The sequence below is a fragment of the Triturus cristatus genome, chromosome 10 (assembly GCF_964204655.1).
Source record: "Triturus cristatus chromosome 10, aTriCri1.1, whole genome shotgun sequence".
NCBI classification, from domain to species: Eukaryota; Metazoa; Chordata; class Amphibia; order Caudata; family Salamandridae; genus Triturus; species Triturus cristatus.
Window position 1 is genome coordinate 103,076,793 of NC_140593.1, and position 20,414 is coordinate 103,097,206.

Here is a 20,414-nt window from a genome sequence, read left to right on the forward strand (position 1 = left end):
AGGCTTGTATTTCTTGAGGAGACATGAGTGGACGATTTTAAGTTGGGAGGGGTTAAAAGATGCTTCTGCAAGCTCCATGAAGCCTCAAACTTGGTTTTGGAGAAGTTCTTGGTTGTAATGTTTCTCTTTTCCCCGATGCAGACTAGTGAGGGGCCTCTATCTGGATTCTCTGTTTTTCTACACCTATTACCAGTAAGTCCTGAAATGCTGGAATATCTTCCACTGGGGACAACCTTAATGCAGAGGCCAAAAGTGATGTTGCAGTGTAGAAAGTGTCTGTTGTATGGACTGTTGATGTGCTTGGAGATGTAAAGGGAGTTCTTCTGTGCTTACATCTCGTGATGTGCAAGGCACTGTGGGCCCTGACAGTCTTGGTAAGCTTGGGACTTCTTGTGGTGTAGGAGGATGTGGTGTAGTTGTTGATAAACTAATGGTACAATGTGGCATCAGAGTGTCTGGCAGAGATGGTAGAATAAGTGAGCGTAAAGGTACTTCTGTCTGGTCTTCTGCAAGTATGATGTACCTTGGTCTCAGTGGTAATGCAGGTGGCCAACGAACTCGGACCCACACCTATACCTACAGGCCACGCCTGCAACCTTGGGGTCATACTGGACAGAAACCTCACCATGAAACACCAGATCAACACAGTCTCCTCTGCCTGCTTCCACACCCATTGCATGCTACAAAGGATCTTCAGATGGCTTCCACACAACACCAGGAAAACTGTTACTCAAGCCTAAGTCGCCAGCCGGCTGGACTACGGCAACATACTCTACACAGTAATCACCACCCAACTCTTGAAGAGACTCCAGACGATACAGAACTCAGCTGCCAGACTCATCCCTGTTAGAAATGGGGGTCTCTATTTGGCAGAAGTAGGTACCTTTGTCCAAATAGGGACCATTTCTTCTAGTCAGGATAAAGGGGATACACTTCTAAAATAACCCCTGCTCACCTCCTTGGTAGCTTGGCACGAGCAGACAGGCTTATCTCAGAGGCAGTGTGTAAAGCATTTGTGAACACATACAGTAATACAATGAAAACACTACAAATGGACACCACGCCAGTTTAGAAAAATAAGTAATCTTTATCTAAACCAAAACAAGACCATAAGACAAAAATCCACAATGCAGTAATAAAAATATGACTTTCAGATGGTAGAAATAGTTCAGTTGAAAGCAAATTGCAGATGCAACACTTTTCACACAAAGTACCTGGGATGCGTCACGCAAACCAACAAAAGGTGATGTGTTGGTTCCTTACACTCAGGGAAGGTTATGTGTCTGTTCCTTGCTCCGGGTGAGGTGATGCGTTGGTTCAATACTATTGCGCAGGGGAGGTGATGCGTCAGTTCCTTACCGGAGAGGAGGTGATAAGTCGGTTTCTTACTGCGTTGGGAGGTGATGCACCAGTTTCTTACTGCGTCCCCCAACAATGCGACAAACTTGGTGCCTTGATGCTATGCGACAATCCAGGATGATGCATGGATTCTTCAAGCTCCCAGCGGAAAACAGTCTCATGATGTCCAAAACAGTAGGCACCTCTTTGCAGGTCAGAACTCCCAGCAAGGAAGTTCAGGGGAGTTGGTGGTGAAGTCTTTGTGTCCCTGAGACTTCAGAACAGGAGGCAAGCTCAGTTTCAAGCCCTTGGAGATCTTTCTCAAGCAGGGGACACAGCAAACTGCAAAGTCCTTTTCTCCTTTCCTTGGCAGCAAGTAGCTACTGCAGGCCAACCCCAGACAGCAAACAGCACACGGGCAGTATTCCTCCTCTGCTTCTCCGGCTCTTCTGCTTGGCAAAGGTTCCTCTTGATTTCCCAGAAGTGATCTCAAAGTCTGGGGTCTGGGTCCCTCTTTTCATACCCCAAAATCCTTTGTTCTCTGAAGGCAGAGGGTGTCTGTACCCAGCCAAAACCAGTTCTGTGGGGCACCTTGCAAGTGAACAACAACCTCCATCGTCAGTGTGAGCCCTGTCTCGAGACAAGCCACAGGGGGTGGAGCCATCATTAAGGAAGTCAGACACAGCCCTATTCAGGTGCAGGTGCAGGTGCTACTCCTCCCACCACTCCAAATGCAGACCAGGTCTATTCAGCCCAGCCCTGACTCATCAGACTCTCTGGAGCCAATACTCCTCCCCAGCCCCTGACACTGCCAGACATGTAATACACAAACCTAAGAGCCATACTGGATGGCTAAGCAAGAAAATACCTACTTTCTAAAAGTGGTATTTTCAAACACAGAATGTAAAAATTACCCTCACTAAAGGATTCATTTTGGGGGGCGTGGCTGACGGCCGTTGAAGATGGCCGCAACCTAGGGAGGCTCCGGGGCCCGAGAAACCTCCACGACAATCCGCACATTAATCCGGTGGCTCCAGTGGCTAAAAGTATAGATAACGGCGGCGGAAGCTCCCGGGACTCAATCGATCCCGGTGGGAGCTCGGCAAGGAGGAGCGGACGGCCTCAGTAGAGCGGGTGGGAGCGGAGGCCTACTCCCGGCATGATGAGCCGGGGACTAAATCTCTGGTGCGGCGGGTGCGGGGTGCAGCAGGCCTTAGCCCGAGGAGAAAGGCTTCCCAAGCCTCACTATTGACACTGATGACAGACCTCCCCCCCCCGGTTGGGACCAGAGCAGCGGGGACATCGGAGCAGCGGGCGGCTCCCCCGTGGTGAGGCTGAGACTCCGCCGCTGCGGAGGCGAAGGGGGCTACTGCGACACACCGGGGCGACGGAGGCAAGAGGCGGCTATAGGGGCACCCCGACGGTCGTGTAGACCTGCCACAGCACGATGGGAGCGTATTAAGGAGAACTGATGTCACATTAACTGCGGTGAGACTATCGAGGCGGTGCAGGCCTGTATATAGCCGCCACCGCAACAGGGACAGCCTTAGTACACAGCACACTGACCTGGCCTGGACAACAGAAGTGGGGGGACGACGTAGATGGTACGAATTCTAGGGGTGCCCTGAATACTGGAGTGTTAAGGAGACGGGGGTGAGAAACCCGACAGGCCGCTTGGGCTGCAGTAAGCCCGCTGGCAGGCGGCGGTGATTACCACCCCCTACGTTCAACACTTAATCTGGCTTTTTCCCCCTCCCCCCCATTCGATCACCATGAGTGGCAGGAATGCTAAAGGGCAGAACCAGGCGAAATTAGAAAAATACGCCTACTCCAAGTCACAACCAGACCTGGCGGATCCCGCTACGGTGCCGGGCTCGAAAGCCGCAAACGCTCCAGAAGTAACTTTGCAAGACATTATGGCTACCTTGAATAAAGTGCATACGTCCCTCGATTCGCGCATAGGGACACTCTCCACTGAATTCTCCTTAATCCGAGCCAACCTTCACAAAATGTCCACCAGAGTGTCAGAGGTGGAAGGAACAGCATCCACCCTAACGAAGGAGACGACTGTCCTTAAAGAACAAATGCAGCAACTTATAACGGATAACAAGCAGCTGGCGGCTAAGCTGGAAGACCAGGAAGGGCGATCGAGGCGCAACAACATCCGCCTTATAGGTGTGCCGGAACGAACAAGCGGCCCAGCCCTCGACCTATTCGTGGAAGATCTCGTCCTAAACCATCTCCGCCCGCGAGGTCTCTCCAACTATTTCTCCGTTGAAAGGGTGCATAGGGTCCCCGGAGGAAGGCCTAAACCGGGGACCCCGCCACGTCCCATCCTGGCACGTATCTTTAACTACCGGGATAGGGATGTCATACTGCAGGCCGCAAGAACTGCCCCCCTCTGCGGCTGGACAACGCCACAATAACCATCTTCCCAGACTACACCGCGGCTGTCACGAAGCAGCGCCGTGATTTCCTGGATGTCAAAAAAGCACTTGGTGAGCGTGAAATTAAATACTCCATGCTGTTCTCTGCAAATTACGGGTGGAGGCCGAGGGATAGGCATGGTTCTTTCTCTCTCCGGCGGACGCGCAGGAATGGCTAGAGGGGTGGCGCTCAGCCTCTCGATCGGAGCGCCGGGGAGGAGGACGGGACCACCAAAGTGGCGTAGTGACAAGGGACGACCCGGAATAGATGGCCCTGAAAGGGGTCAGTCCTTCCCATCGGTGTGGAAAAGAGGTAACTGGGAGGGGGAGGAGCTCCGGACCTTGACAGACCGAGAAGATGACACCCAAAGTGCGGCCACCAAACTGCTGGCAGGGAGTGAAGTGTGGAGGCCTAAAGAATGAGGTATCTGGAGGTGTGGAAAAATGTTCCTGGAGACTGACAGCCCGCCCGCAGGGGGGGAACTTAGGTCCTCCAACTGCCGGCTATACAAGATCTGGTTCAGTGGGAACTGGGGCCCCCATTGGTGAAAAGGGGAATGGAGGGTTTCTATGGACACCGGAAGCTCGCTCTCACCCCGCAAGTTATGGTAAAGGGAATGGGTATAAAGCGCTCTGCACAGTTGGGGTGGCGGGTAGTTGAAGGTCCGTCAAGCAGGGAGGTAGGGAGGTGGGTGGGGGGGGACTGTTCTCACACAGTTTAGTTTTTTTGGTTGTTATTGTTCTCAGGGCACAGATCTTGACCAGGTTAACAAATATTGGTATCCAGAAGCACTCCCAACACGCATCCTTGACTACATGCTTCCACTATGACAGGAATCCTGAGTCAGGATTTACCACTACCTGACCCACCAACATCCCCCTTGTCCCCGGTTACTCCACTATCATTACTGACATGGAATGTCCGCGGACTACGAGACAAGATTAAGAGAGGTCTAGTTCTCTAGTATCTAAAACGGTGCGCACCTGCGATAGCCCTCATACAGGAATCACACCTAACGGGTTCGGCATGTAAGGCGATGGACCGATGGGGTTTTAAAATGATGGTACACTCAGAGTTTACCTCCGGATCACGGGGTGTAGGCATTTTGGTGAGAAAACAATTCCCACTGATTGATCAGGGCCGATTCGCCGCTAAGTCCTGTCAATGGGAGGGGAGGTCCCTTAATGTGGTATTGGTATATATTCCTCCAGCGCTCCACGCAGTGGCCCTCCCGGCATTAAGTAGGTTTTTACTCAACCTCCCTGAGGGGGAAATAATCATAGGGGGGGGACCTTAATGCGGCAATTAATGCGACACTCGATCGTCATCCCCCTAAACCTCAGACAAAGAGTATATCCCGCTTCGAAAGTTTTCTAGAGGCCCTAGGTCTCATAGATGCCTGGAGGGGTCGTCATCCCACTGCGCGCCAATTTACTTGTCACTCGGGAGTGCATAATTGCCTCTCGAGGATAGATTATTTTCTGACGTCGGCGGACAGCTTGCAGAATGTGGCGGCAGTAGAAATTAGACCTAGGGGAATCTCAGACAACTCCCCAGTGTTTCTGACGTACACTTGTCATCATAAGGTTAGACGACGAATTTACCCCATCTATCCCAATTGCTTGCACAACCCCAAGATCCTCAAAGACCTCCGCAATGCAACACACAGCTACTTTGCAGAAAATACAACATCTGTCATGTCTGCAGCCACCCTTTGGAAGGCCTACAAAATTGTTTTACGGGGGCAAGCCATTGCCTCTATAGTGGGTCACAAATGCAATGCACAGCAAGAGCTGCTCGACATAGAGTTGAGGTTGCACCAAACTGAGGAACAACATGCACAAAACCCGACAGTGGAGTCGTCCAACTCGCTACGTATACAGCAGCAAGAATACAAGGAACATCTGCAAACAGTGGCGAAAGCTAGGCTAAAGGCGACACAACATAAAATATATGAAATAGGGGATAAAGCGGGTAAACTCCTGGCCTGGCTCGACAAAAAGGAGCGAGCTCGGAGTTGGATAGCGCAGATAAAGACCCAAGAGGGAACACTGGTGTCTGACCCCAAAGAAATAGTAAATGCACTGGACGGATATTTCACCCAGGTTTACAAGTCCTCGTCTGCTGTTACGGAGGGCGAGGCACTAAATTACCTACAAGACATACACATGCCCAGATTAACATCAGAGGCAATCCAACAGCTGGAGGCAGATCTTACTGCGGAAGAACTGCAGTTAGCAATCGGGTCGCTGCGCTCTGGGAGGGTGGTCGGACCCAACGGCATCCCCATCGAATACTATAAAAAGATGGCAAATACACTCTCGCCCCAATTGCTGAATATGTATCTCGAGGGATTGGCAGTGGGTGAACTTCTGATAGACCCGCGAACAGCCATCATAGTGGCGTTTCCCAAACCGGGAAAACCGCCTGAAGAATGCACCTCATACCGGCCAATATCACTGCTTAATGCGGAGGCGAAAATTCTCGCTAAACTCCTGGCGACGCGACTGACCCCACACTTAGCAACCCTAATACACCCGGATCAATCGGGATTTATGCCAGGACGCAACACGGCCCTTAACCTGAGGCACCTACAAGGAGTTATAGCCCGTATACCATACATACAAGAACCAGCGGTCATTCTTTCGCTAGACGCCCGTATGGCGTTTGATATGGTGGAGTGGCCCTTTCTCTTCGCGGTTCTAAAACACCTAGGCTTTGGCCCTAAATTTTGTGCGTGGGTACGCCTGCTGTACTCAAAACCCGTAGCGCATGTTATGGTAAACGGTCACATGTCAGAGGACTTCTCACTGGGACGGGGTACCCGCCATGGCTGTCCCCTGTCCCCACTGTTGTTCGCCCTGGTGCTGGAACCATTAGCAGCGCTGATTAGATGGGAGCCAACAATCCGAGAACTTAAGTGGGCGGCGGGATGGGAGGGTCGCATCTCCTTATATGCGGATGACATCTTGTTATACCTGGCCACCCCCAGACATTCCATCTTAGTATTACTTAATGTTTTAGAGATATATGGGCAAGTATCAGGCTATACTGTTAACGGGTCCAAATCAGTCCTATTTATACTGGTGGGCCCGCCACCGCGGCTCCCTAAGGATTGCGATCTATTAGTCACAGAAGAGGGCTTCAAATACTTGGGTATCTATGTGACGCCGAAGCCCGATTCTTCGCCAGGAACCTTATGCGCCCCCGGGAACGTTTAAAACGGGATATAACACATTGGCACACTTTACCCTTAACACCGCTTGGTAAAGCAGCACTGTTTAAAATGATGGCACTTCCACGGTTTCTTTATGCCCTAGAAAATACTCCGTTCCCGGTACCACAGCGCTATTTTAAAACCATAGCGGCTGCGGTCTCTAATTTACTGTGGGGGAATAAACCGGCGCGGATCGCGATGGGAAAATTAGTTAAAGGCTGGTACGATGGGAGTATAGCACTTTCAAACATACAATTATATTATTGGGCAGCACAGCTAAAAATAATTAATCAATGGACCCACGCCCCACAGGCAGCCCCAGCATTCCGCGCGGACAGATATGGGCTGGGAGAGGGTGGCGTCATGGCGGCCCTGTACAACCGTAAGAGAACCCAACCCCTAATTGGACCAACGGCACAAACAGTAAATATATGGCATGCGGCACCAAAAACACTGGGGTGGCAGGACGTTATCACCCAACTTACCCCACTTTGGGACACGCGTCAGTTGGGGAGACTTAGATATAGTAAGGGTTTCAGCAGTTGGGACGCAATTGGCATCTCCACAGTGGGGGACCTATGGGTCAAAGGTGGGGTGATACCATTCGAACGACTACAGGAACAATATGAACTAGCGTCCACTGAAACATTTCGGTACCTGCATATTACGCATGCACTACAGGCAGCTATACCACCATACACCACGCTGCCAGAAGCCTCTCCCCTGGAGGATAGGCTATTGACTGATCTTATGCCACAGAGGGCCACCTAATTTACATATCGTAAACTAATGAACAATCTGCCAGACCCTACACAGATATTAAAACACAAATGGTCTGCAGACCGTGGTGATCTCGATGAGACGGACTGGCAGACGGCACTCTCGTCACCACGGGAGGTTGCGATACCCTCTAGATTAAGATTAATACAATTAAAGATACTTCATCGCACGTATTATACTAGATTCACCCTGCATAAAATAGGAATGACAGCTCATCCATATTGCTTGCGGGAATGTGGGGAGGAGGGCACGTTTTTTCACATTATATGGCAGTGCCCGAGAATCATGCCGTACTGGGTAGCAGTGTTAAGAACTCTATCGCAGGCAGTAGGGGTGTCATTGGTACCGGAACCAAAAAGATGTTTGCTGAATATATGGGAACCCAATGACTTGAATCTTCAGGCGCAGGACTGGGCATCCTTGGGGTTCATGTTAGCTAAGCGTAATATTGCTCGACTGTGGAGCTCCAGCCGCCCGCCTGGGCTTCGGGACTGGTGTAATGATATGGATACAGCGATGGTGGCAGAAAAAGCTGTGTACATCAACAGGAGTTGTCCCGGGAAGTGGGGAAAAGTTTGGGGAGCCTGGAATAAGTACAGAGGCTATGTCTTTGAGCCACCTGCACCCACAGGAGAAGTGGATTTGGAATAAAGTTGGGGGAGGGGAGGGGAGAATGGCTGGATTTGTAATACTGTCAAAACATGTACAACTGGTGGCAATAACACGTGTAATATAGAGGGAGGCTGGGACAGCCATTGATACTGCATGGTTCTGTATTATGAGAGGTTATTATGCCCTAAATTTAATAAAAATAGTTTTTAAAAAAAAGATGCATTTTAACTTCTGAGTTCAGACATACTAACTTTATTTTCCTACCTTGTTCCCAGGGGTAGTTATGTTTATCAGATGTTATAAGCAAACTCCCCATTCTGTCCTGTGGGAACAGTGCAATAGTGAAAAACGAAATTGGCAGTAATTCACTATCAGGACATGCCACACACACCAGGGCTTGTCCTACCTTTCACATACACTGCATCCTGCCCACAGGAGTACCTTGGGCCTACCTTAGGGGTGACTGATATGTAAGAAAAAGGAAGGTTAGGGCCTGGCAAGTGCGTGCACTTGCCAAGTCAACATGGCAGTACAGATTGCACACAGGCCCTGCAATGGTAGGCCAGAGTTACATTGAGATGCTTCTGTAGGTGGCACAATCAGTGCTGCAGCCCACTAGCAATATTTGAGTTACAGGTCTGACTAGTAAATCAAATATGCCAATCATGGAATCACTAATCTATAACAACAATTTACAGGGAGAGCATATGCACTTTAGCATTAATCAGCAGCGGTGAAGTGCCCAGAGTAATAAAACCACCAAGAACAGCTCAGAAAAAATACAGGAGGAAGGCAAAATGTTCTGGGATGATCCTGCAAAAAGGGCCAAGTCCAACAATCCCGACCTCCCCAAAAAGACCCACATCTCCCCCCTTCTCAGTAACCTCCATTTGCTCCCCATCCAGAAAAGACTCCAATTCAAGAGGCCGACATGCCTACAAGGCACTCCACGACCAAGGACCAGCATACATCAACCACTGCCTACATTTCCACCAACCCTCCAGACACCTGCAATCTGCCTTTCTTGCCCTTGCTCACACTCCCCGCATCCGCAGACCCTACTGTGGATGACGCCCCTTCTCTTACCTCACTACCAAGTCCTGGAACAACCTTCCCCTTCACCTCTGAACATCATCCTTTCTCCCTCAATTCAGAAAGGGACTCTAGACCTGGCTTTTCGACGGATCTCTGCAATAACCTAGTGCCTGGATACCCTTGCGGGTGATTAGCCACGCTCTACAAATCCGAGTTGATTGATCACTGTATCAGTATGCGTGGAACACAGGCTATCTATTGAACCTGAAGAATGCCCCAACATTGATCTTACCAATGTCAACCTGACTGTAGACTCTTGCTGCTGAGATGTAAAGTCTTAAAGTTGTGACGTCATCATCATTGAGGTGATGTAAAAAAGCTGGTGTTGTTGCAGTTGTTTCATCAAAGGAAACTGTCTGAATGTCAACTGTCTAGACATTGTTGGAAGTGGTGTCATGGAGGTGGTCGGTACCTGAGTTATAGCTGATGACACAACTGGAACCACAGAGCCTCTCAACAGTGAACACATCGTTGCCGATGGCTTTGACTTAGACCGGTGCCTTCCAGAAGTACAAGAGTATCTGAAACTATGGTGGTGGTGCTTCCGTTGTATACGGTCTCTGTATCTACCCCTGGGGGTGACTTTTATCAGGAGGAGACTGAGGTAGTAGAAAAGCATTATCTTTATTTCACTCTTTTGGCTTTTCTTACTCTGCTGTGAGATCTTCTAGTTTGCCTCTCATGTGAATTTATTTTCTATCGTTAAGAGCCCCTTCTGTCATTTTTAAAAAATCAGGACAGGCTTTGACAGTATGAGAAGCTGGCAGACACACCACACAGGTCATGGGTCCAGACTCGTCTTTCTTTCTCCCGCATTTGGTGCACTTCACAGAAAGTGAAGCCTAATGAAGAACATTTCCGAAAGCTGAAAAGAACAAAGGAAATAGCTTTCATTTGTCAAAGGATGCCAAGTGAATGTTGAAAAAATAATTTTCTGAAGGAAAATCTTCTGAAAAAATGAGATTGAAAACCCCTGAAGTATCCTGCCATCCCTTCAGCACAAACCAGGAAAAAAAGAATTGAGGTTGTGGGGCAACGTGCCAGTACAGTGCATGCTGGGACTGAAAGCTGCTGGCTCTCCTATAGATACCGTAGATGGTGAGTGCAGATGATGCAATGTTGACCTGACAGGCACCTCTTTCTCATCATGTTTCTACTTCACAGTAACAGCAGATCTTTCACTATAAAGCACATACATCAAACTCTGCGAAGTGGTTTTTATGTTATTTACAACACTGTAGTTTTCTACAGAAAAACACAGTTAAAGCTGGCCTGTCAAGGACTTTTGGAGGTGTTACTGCAATATTCACTAGTGGCGGGTCTACCTCCAACTTCAGAGGATTGTCATCAAAAGTATCCTGGGGTCCCTGAATGCAGGCGGAACTATTCTACATTTATGACTCTCGGGGAGACTTCTTTGATGCAGAGTCTTTACCTTATAGAAGTGGGTGATGTATGGAAACTGTGATTCTAAGTGCAATGGGGTGGGGTCAGTGAGTTTGGGGGCAGGGTCAAAGACAATGGTAAAAAGAAAAAAATGTTCTTTAACTATAGTGTTGATCTTTCAATGTCCAGTAATTACATATAGAATGATGCACACACCTTAAATGAAAAATAAACACAAGCCATAGAATTGAAGGCTGAACTTGTGCATTTTTAGTGCTACGAGTTCCCAGCCTCTGACTAAAGGTACTGAGAATATGTATGTGATTATTTTAAACATGTGCTGCACGGTGTAAGCTAGGCTGCCTCAAAATCTGCAAAAAGATTTAGGTTTAAGATTTTTTTAAAGTGCTATCAAAATACAGCTTTTAGTAATACGCACTCAGACTGTATCAAGTGTAAAAAAAAATGTGAGTGTACATTAAAAGCAGACCTTCCAAAACTCGCCTGCTAACATGTTACATTATGTATCAAAAAGAATAAATCTTTGTCATCATGAAGCTTCGCGTGATTCCATTAATTGATGCCAATTTTCCCAAGCAGCCCTTATATTTTCAAACTAATAAACTGCACACAATTACACTTCTTCAGGGAGCGGGCACCCTGGTAAGAAGACTTGCTGGTTCTTGTTTCTTCTTTCCCTGCCAGTTCCTCCTTTGGCGCCCCCTTCAGCCAAGGCATCTCAACTGCAGGAATATACCCTTCAGAGGGAACGGTTTTTGTTACATTCGAAAAGTTTGGGCACATCGTTCCCCTCAGATCTCGCCCACTTCGACCTCTGCCTGATACAGTCGATCTTTGCTCCAAAATGCGAAAGAAACTCCCCAGTCCACGTTTTAAACCAAACTTTGAGAAAACGCCCGAGCTCCTCAGTTCTACTTTGAAGGGCTGGCAGGGAGAATCTTCACTCGCAGAAACATCCTGTTTTCCAGTAAGGCCTCATAATCCCTCATTGATATGGGGTTGAGTGAATTGGGTGAAATTGGGAGGAATTCTGCCACCGCAATTCTGAGTTTCTCCAGGCCCAGAATTACCGGATCCGCAATCTGATACTTCAAGGCAGAGACAGAGCCGGCTTCTGCTCCAATAGCGCCCTGTGCAGAGAGACATTACCGCCCTCACTGCTGGTGAATAAAGTGAGGCCGTGGGCGGCCCCCTTTCACAGGTTAGTCCCTGGGTATCTACATCGAACCAGCAACTTGCCTCTGAAAACACATCTCAGCACCTCCCCCAGCTCACCTGAATCACCTTAGCTCTGCCTGGCTGGTTCAAAGTTCGCTTGGAGGTGAGGGGCACGGCCAGAGTCGAGGGTAGACCCTGGCACTATTGTCAGAGGGTAGAGACCGCCGTTTACCCTGCTGCAAAGCTGGCCACTTTCAGCCTAATCCCACATTCCTTTCCAGAAATTCACAGAAATATGCTGAACTCCTCCCGGTGTAATTTTCTGACACCGAGACCCTTTCAGCAGCGCCTGCACGTTGTCTGCTTTTGTTCCGAGCATCAAAAGTGCAGATGGGGAAGGAGCTTCTCAGATTCCAGCTTCACCCATAACAAAAGCCTGAGTTAAAGGGCATTTGGCCTCTTTCGGTTGGAGTATCCTGGCTGGGAGCTATCTGGAGCCTCACACCTGGATGCAATGGAGGGGAGGCTCACATCTTGTCACTTTACAGGTACTTAAGAGAGGCATGCACTTGGCCTTGTTCAGTCCCTGTAAATAAGAGCTATATATGCATGCACGTAAGAATGCCAGATGCGTTGATCACCCCGGTATTTACACAAATAATAGAAATACCACTATTTTGTTTCATTTCTCTAATAGGACTTAAGCACTACTCACCCCAATGCAGGGCGTCAGAGCGCTATCATCACAGGTACATATTATACACAGACAATAAATCATATGTGTGTTCATCAATATAAAGGAAGTGTTACATATGACAATGAGGGTTACAAGGTGTAGGAGCCACACGTCCTTCATACCTCACCTGTTCTATTAGAAGGATCACAATTTATGAACTGCAAGTAACAAGAGGATCTCTGCCTTAAAAGGAGTTCCCCACTTACCCATTTACATAAAATAAAAATCTATCATCTGCGTGTTACATACTGTGCTCTGCAGGAGACATATTAACCCTCTATGCTACTTTGATTGAAAACTGGGACGATGCAAAACAAGGATCTCTCCAGCAAATGTGTTATCCTCCAGAATTATGTTACCATTAATATTATTCCCTGAGATTTAGCTGGCACACACAGATCTCTGCAGCAGGTGCCTTAAACCTGTAAGATATTTTAAAATACATACATTGTAAGCAGTTAAGCAGAACATGTGTACTGCCACATTTCTTGTTGTTGCCAATTTCTTTGTGGCAAGTGCATCAATATGTTGGCACAACCCCAATGCAAAATCTACTTTGTTAAATATTGTAATGCGCTCAATTGAACTCATGCTAGACCTGATAAACATATGTGAGCTCTTAAGACCTAATGTCACTTTCTGTGGGGTCATGGGTTGTGATCCACCTCCTGCTATGTCACATGCGATGTCACAGGCCATGATGTCACTTTCTGTGATGTTCAGTGATGTCACACCCATTCTGCCTAACTTGGTGAGTCCCCCCACTTCTTTATTTTAGGACTTGGGGGGGGGGGTATTAATGTGTGGCAGCAGGGGATGAGGGGTAGATGGGAGGGCAAGATAGGGGGTGAATGATTGCTAAAAACAGTAAATGCAGCACGTTAAAAACAATTAGAAGCATTTTAAACGGAAGCTAAGGTAGAGGGGTGTTGCTGTTTGCAGGACTTTTATGCAGACTGTTCTTTTCGCCCCTCTGAAGATTGGTGCCCCGGGCCTGGCCCGAGCTTGTCCATGCCTAATGATGTCCAGAGATACCAGACCACTCTGATGCTGTGAGAGCAGGAACAGCACATGGCCCACCCAACCCCTGCAAGAACCGGAGGGCAGGGAAGCATATAGTGCTTCAGCCACCCCGTATGCGCACAAGCCTTCCTAGAACCCCTGTAACCAGCCCTCCCACTCACACTTTCTGCCTACTCAGAGCAGGCGGGGAATGTCAGTGGTGTCCTCTCCAGAATCAGGGAACAGGCACAGTAAAGGATGCAGGATCTCAGGGCCATGCCCTTATTCGTATTCTGGGGCAAAAGCTTGCATTAGCGGATTTCGGTGCTGGAATAGCAGCCAAAAATCAGGAATTCTGGGTAGACTTGAAAGGTGCTCCAGATGTTAATGTTACAAAGTAGTGAACCCAGTGTCCTATGGTTCCGCCCTGTACTTCTGGAGGTTGGGGGGTCAGGCTTTCATCGCTGGATCAGAGGCTGCAGCTGGGGTTGCAGTGGGGTGCCCCCTTCAAAGGGATCTGTTTTTTAGATCGAGGCAATGAGGGCACTGGCACCATCGCAGAACCTGCAGCATAAAGGAGAATCTATCATCTGACATCTGAGCATGCATATAATCAGTATCCTGCATCAGACCTGGCAGCTTGAGAGCCCCCTGAGGCAGTGAACACTCCCCTGTCAAAGACCCTTTTTGTGCTAATCCTGATCTGGCTGTCATACGTGGCATCCCTGACTGACGCTCCTGGAAGCAGCAACAGTCATGTCATATTAACAGCAGCACGGATACTTCTGATAGACTCTGAGCTTTCACAGAAACAAGGATGGACATAACTTTCCGAGAGAAAATGTTGAACTGGTGCTACTATTTGCAGCATATGATTATATATTAGAATTTATTTATATAGGCACTGCCCCTCCTACAGAACAAACATTTCTCAATTTTTACCCGGCAATAATTTCATTGGGGGAGGGGGGCAGCATGTTTGTCTACCTCTGCCTCAGATGAGCCCGGTATTTGGATTTTCAGGCAAAATATTTGGAAAAACGTGCTCTAAAATACCCTGCTTGGAACTCTTTAAAAAGATGTTTGGGTGAGAACCCTCACACCTCTTGAAAGAGGGTTGGATGCTCTGTGTACGCTCAGTTGCACAGTGCACTATGGAATGATTAAAACTGTACTCAGTGCTGAAGTTATATCCCAGGTCAGCCCAGCTGGCTTCCAGTTAAACCAAGAATCAGTTTAAAGGTGCTCACCTTTGCTCATGGTAATCTGTAGATTACTAGGTCCAATGACACCCTTGACATTAGCTTCACAGGTCTAGAAGACGAATCACTACAATTTGCTAATATAGTCCCTATGCTATTACATCAGGAAAGGTCCGTACCTCTTCCCCAGGATATGATTACTCCCACACATAGGCCACTTAGTGGGAGCCCCCTTCCAGCAATAATAAAGGATAGGGAGATTAACCCTCCTGCCAAACTCCTCACTATGACAGTACCAATAGCATTTGCTTCCTTACGAAATTCATATCCTCCTAGATCGAAAATAAGATCACAGGACAAACTGAGCCCTTTGCATATCATCCTCAGGGAAGGCCCAAGCACAATACCTAATGAGAAAAATAGGAACAATGGAAAAGACAATGGTCTGAACCTCCAGGACATTAGTCCCTCAAGGAAAATACAAAATAAGCATGTGCTCACTTCTAGTATTTTTCCTCCTCCACAAAGAGAAATCGAAACTCTCAAAATACAAGCTGGCCGTATGTCACAGGACATTCTAAATGCACTACAAGTAATGATGAAAATATTAGAAATCACCGTAAGTACTCACTCCAATGACAAGCTCATTCAAGAATCAGTGCATGAACTTCAAGGAAAGCGTAAATGGATAGCCAAAATCGGCCCTACAAAAATCTTTAATATATATCGGACGAGGAAACCCATGTTCTACTCCTTTCCTATGAATCTACATCCATTAGCAGAGGTGAGGAAATTCGATCAGTCCCGATCAATACAAATAAAACTTCCTCGCCTAATAACAGAAAACTCAATCTTAATAATCTAAAACAAGTACAGTTATCCACCAGTAATCAAGAGATAAACGCTGGTAACTCAGGGAAACCACTTCTATGACAACTGCTCAACTGTCGTTCAACAGTAAAACATGCCTCAGGCATTGCTGCCGTCATCATTAGTCAGGCAATCGACGTGACAATCTTAACCGAATCATGGCTCATTGAGTCCTCTTCCCCTTACATGGATCTACTGGTCCTTCCAAATATAACATTGTGAGGCTCGACAGACTAAATAAAACAGGAGGAAGTATCGCTTGCATACACCACTCTGATCTCTCTGTAACCCAGCTACAGTCCGTCCCCCTTGAGTCCTGTGAATACCTCGGTCTTGCTATAAGAACTGCAGATAATCAAAGGTGCAAATTGCATGCGTTCTACCATCCACCATGTAACAATGCCCCTTTCATAGACCAGTTAATGGAGATCATCACGGCTAATTCTAACATTCACACTAATGTATATTCCCAGGTGATTTTAATTTACATTGGGATGATAGTAATGACAAACAGGTCAACGTACTCAAAGATTTCTTAGCAGACCTAAACCTTACCCAAGCCTGCACAGTGCCAACACACTCGAAAGGGTCAACGTTAGACTGGGTTATCTCTAGAGATAAGGATATTACAATTCACTCAACTGCAAAAATAGTGTTGTCATTTTGTTATGTTTATGTTATGATTTAAAAAAATGGTGGCCTTAATTCTAAGTGGCAGGTCAATAAAGATGGGGGCACACACTAAAGTGTAGAACTGAATGCTAAATTCAGGGGCAGCGTCCTAACCCATGCCACCAACATTGGAAAAGAACAGCTTTGATTCATTTTTGGGATGAGGCATCTGTGATAGTGCGACTTCTAAAGCAGGTGAATCCAAGATGGCTGCCATATTTCTCCAGGATGGGAATAATGGCAGCAGTCTGTTCTCTAACACTGTCGACATTGAAATGCCAGAACACGAGGAGAAGGGGGAGAATAGTAAAGACGGCGCAGCGAGAAAACGGGTGGAAGACGGAGACGCGTAGACAACCGGAGAAGTAAATTGAGCAGGGCGAGCACGAGGAGACGGAGAGCAAGACTGACACGGAGAGTGAGAACGGGATGGAGAGAGGAGCAACAGTGAGCTAAAAAGTGGATCACAAGCCCCACCACTCGTTACAGTCCTGCAGTCCAGAGAAGGAAGAGAACGGTGTGACCCCCTACACCACTGTCCAGGAGGACTGTGGCCATAGGCAAGTACCAACTAGCCATTTTGCCTTTCTAAATTGGTGATGGGCTGGGGAAAAAATTGACCACTGTGAGAACACAGTTGAGGAAGGCCACTGAGCACAAGTTGAGGTGCCAGAGATCAGATCACTAGTGTGACGACAGTGTGGTGTCTTGAAAAGCTCACGTGGTTCACAATGCGGTGATGGGTTTTACTTTCCCCAATCTATTCAGTGTTGTTACCCAAGAATTATTTTTTGGGGGATGGTCATTGCTTACTTCTTTTCGCGGGACTGCCCTGACGGCGTTGACGAGGAGGTAATCCTTTTGTCTACACAACCACGAGAAGTGATGACTCCAGGAAAAGAGAGACTATATCTCCCTTCTTCAGACTCTAGTTATTTTTAGGTTGAGCCTGGCAGCACACATGCACTGTCTGCAAGATGTGCTGTATTGTCAGTCTTCTTTGCTGCTTCCTAATTGGTTCTGCAGCTGATACGTCACTTCCGTTTTTACTTCAGAAGCACCAAGAACAGTTTCCTTACACTTTTATTGCTTTTGTACTAGTTGGGAGAACTCTTTTTAACATGAATGATGGCATTGTGTATGAGGGTCTAAGTTGTTTGTGGTTTTGTTATAATTGTTGCAGCACAGCATGCCATGCTTTATCTATATTTGTAATTGTTGCAGCGCGGCATGCCACGCTTTATCTATATTTGTAATTGTTGCAGCGCGGCATGCCACACTTTATTTTCAAGTATGCAGCTTCGGCGCTGCATCTCTTGTTAAACCTCCGAAGCATCTTTTGTTAATTCTTAAAGGAGGGCTTCACTCCGTCTACTTTGTTTAGCCTATTTGTTTTCATTCAAGACCACCACTCCGTATGCAGCGGTGCTTCACTCATGCACCACCCGGATTGCTTTCACACTGTCCCTTTCACTTTATTATGTGCAGGGCTGCTCATATTGTCAAGAGTGGACTTATTTACAACTTTTTCTGTGACACCGTGCATACATATTGAAACTGTTTACTATGAAAATTTGCACAAAGCAAAACAATTCAATTATAACGCCGACATTGTACAACATGTTGTAGATGGTATGATGAGACATGTCTGCTTTGATACTCCGATATTCAATACTGGCGTGGTTGTGTTTTTGCACTCTGTGCGGCCTCTACAACTGAGTGCGGCTACTAAAAATGTTTGCTCCCCTTCTCTGCAGAAATTCAAGCAAATGAAGTTCCATGAACAATGTATGTTGGGTGGCATCAATCATGAACTGTTACGCTCTGACTAATGCGACATGATTCATCAATAGACAAACACACAAGGAAATGCTGTGGCAACATATACCTCTTGGCATGCTCTTTATTTGCTTCTTTTCATAACATTTCTCAGGATTTGTTTTTTTCATACGCTTTATAGGGGAAAGGATGTGGCATAGCAATCAACATTGCCGACATTTGGAGCCCAGGAACCAGGTCCGAGTCGCAGCATCGGCTCAACGTCCTTGTGATTCTGGGTAAATCACACATGGCCTAATTACAATGTTGGTCAGAGTTGATTCCGACCGACACTGTTTTGGGGAAGGAACCACCCGACCATAGGTCAGCGGTTCCCACAACCCCATTAGGATGTGACCGTACATGGTGCGGTTGCAAACGTCCATTTTTCAATGGGAGCTTGTGCGGCAGGCTGACATTTTTAAACATCCCTGAGGTGCCTGCCACAGGGTGCAAGGATTTTAGGTTCTGCGATGGGTTTTGGATAGGCAGGAAGAATGGCGCTCAGGCTAGTTAACGGAGGAGTGTGAGAAAGAATATATGGTTACGGTGCTGCTAGGTCAGGGAAAAAACCCGGCTAACCCCTGCATATAGGAGTACGGACCCACACAGCAAATTAAGACCAAGTCCTGGGCACACGTTCAAGGATGATGGTTTAGAGTGTCAATGCACAAATGTAGTACTTGAATTGGAAGGAATTACAAAGGTCCACACCAGTAGTTTCATATAATAGGTAATGTTTATACAAGTCTTGAAGTATGTCAAATAAGTACACCAGCCAACTGGTGTACTTATTTAGCAAAATGGGGGGGGGGGGGGGGGGGGAGGAAACTCTTCACGGCTCTCCCTGGCACAGCGGGTGAGCAGCTGCTATAAAATTCACTGAACCACTGAGACCCGCCTCATAACGCTTTGCAGGGCCTTTGGTCTAAAAAAAATCATGTTGGTCATATCTTTCGCCTGTGGTGGTCCTAGGATGAACGGACCACCACCAAACTGTTCAGCACGACATGCTTTATTTTTCCGATCATTTTCTGGGCCCCCACACCAAAGGTTGGGGTGACCCCGAAATCATCACCTCCACAGCTGTTTTTTAGGCATTTAAATTCTTCCAAGCTGGAGCTTTTGCTCTACAGCCGGGAGGGTGATTTTCTTTAGGGTTATTTTTGAAAACTTTCTTTAGAGTATTCATGAAATGCAAGGCGCAAGTCAATTCACCGCGTAGTTAAAAGAATTAGAATGGTTTAATGTCTATTTTTTTTCAGCCAGCATATTACTCTTGTCTCCTCTTCCTCATAACCTATTTCCCATTTTCTGATTCTTCATCGCAGTGAGATCATACGAATGGCAATAGCGATATGCAAATATCATCATTCCACTGCATACAAAAAACGAAAGTAAAAAACATTGTCATTTTCAACACCAAGAGCTCTAAATTTCACAAATGCGAGACCGACTGCATTTGAAATGCTTGTTTTCATATCTTATCACATCAAGAGTATTGATATATTATGGGAATTCCATATCTTGCTAAACAGAGATCATGAAAAGACACTATACAAACCCGTGATAGCGCGTACAGTACTACGTGTAGACAGCATCTAAATTATCACCTGGTTTACAACATACAGTAGGAAAGGCACAGTCATTTTACAAACGTTGTGTTTATAGTATCTTACCTGTGCTAGACTTTCAATCCCCCCAAGCTGATGAAGGACATCCTGTCAAACAGAATGGAAACATGTAAATATAACAAGCCAAACTAAGACCTTCAGATAATAAAACCATTTATTTTATGTTCATCTGATTGTTAATCCGAATTTATCATAGGCCACGTGAGTACGGAGGCAATAATTTATAACAATTTATGTTCAGAGCAGTAAGGGTTTAAACATTCTCCAATAAGTAAACAGCAAATGCATTCATTCTAAAATATTTAATTAGAAACAGATCAGCACTCATTTTTTGCGACTGAATTGCAGTTGCAAAACATCTGCAATTTACCACCATTTGAAAAATGGTGGTAACTTTTCCGAAATGGGAAGAGATCCCCAAGGGACCCCTTCCTCTTTGAGAATGA

The 20,414-nt window shown here is 46.9% G+C and overlaps 1 protein-coding gene across 2 annotated transcripts in view; it reads right to left on the reverse strand.

The window, feature by feature from the left end:
- NEK10 (NIMA related kinase 10) overlaps positions 1 to 20,414 on the reverse strand; it is a 1,348,206-nt gene that overhangs the window by 1,092,669 nt on the left and 235,123 nt on the right. For both annotated transcript variants that reach the window (XM_085630543.1, XM_085630544.1), the window contains exon 7: positions 20,014 to 20,055. In XM_085630543.1, coding sequence (XP_085486669.1) covers positions 20,014 to 20,055 — 42 coding nt within the window. The remainder of the gene's footprint in view (positions 1 to 20,013; positions 20,056 to 20,414) is intronic.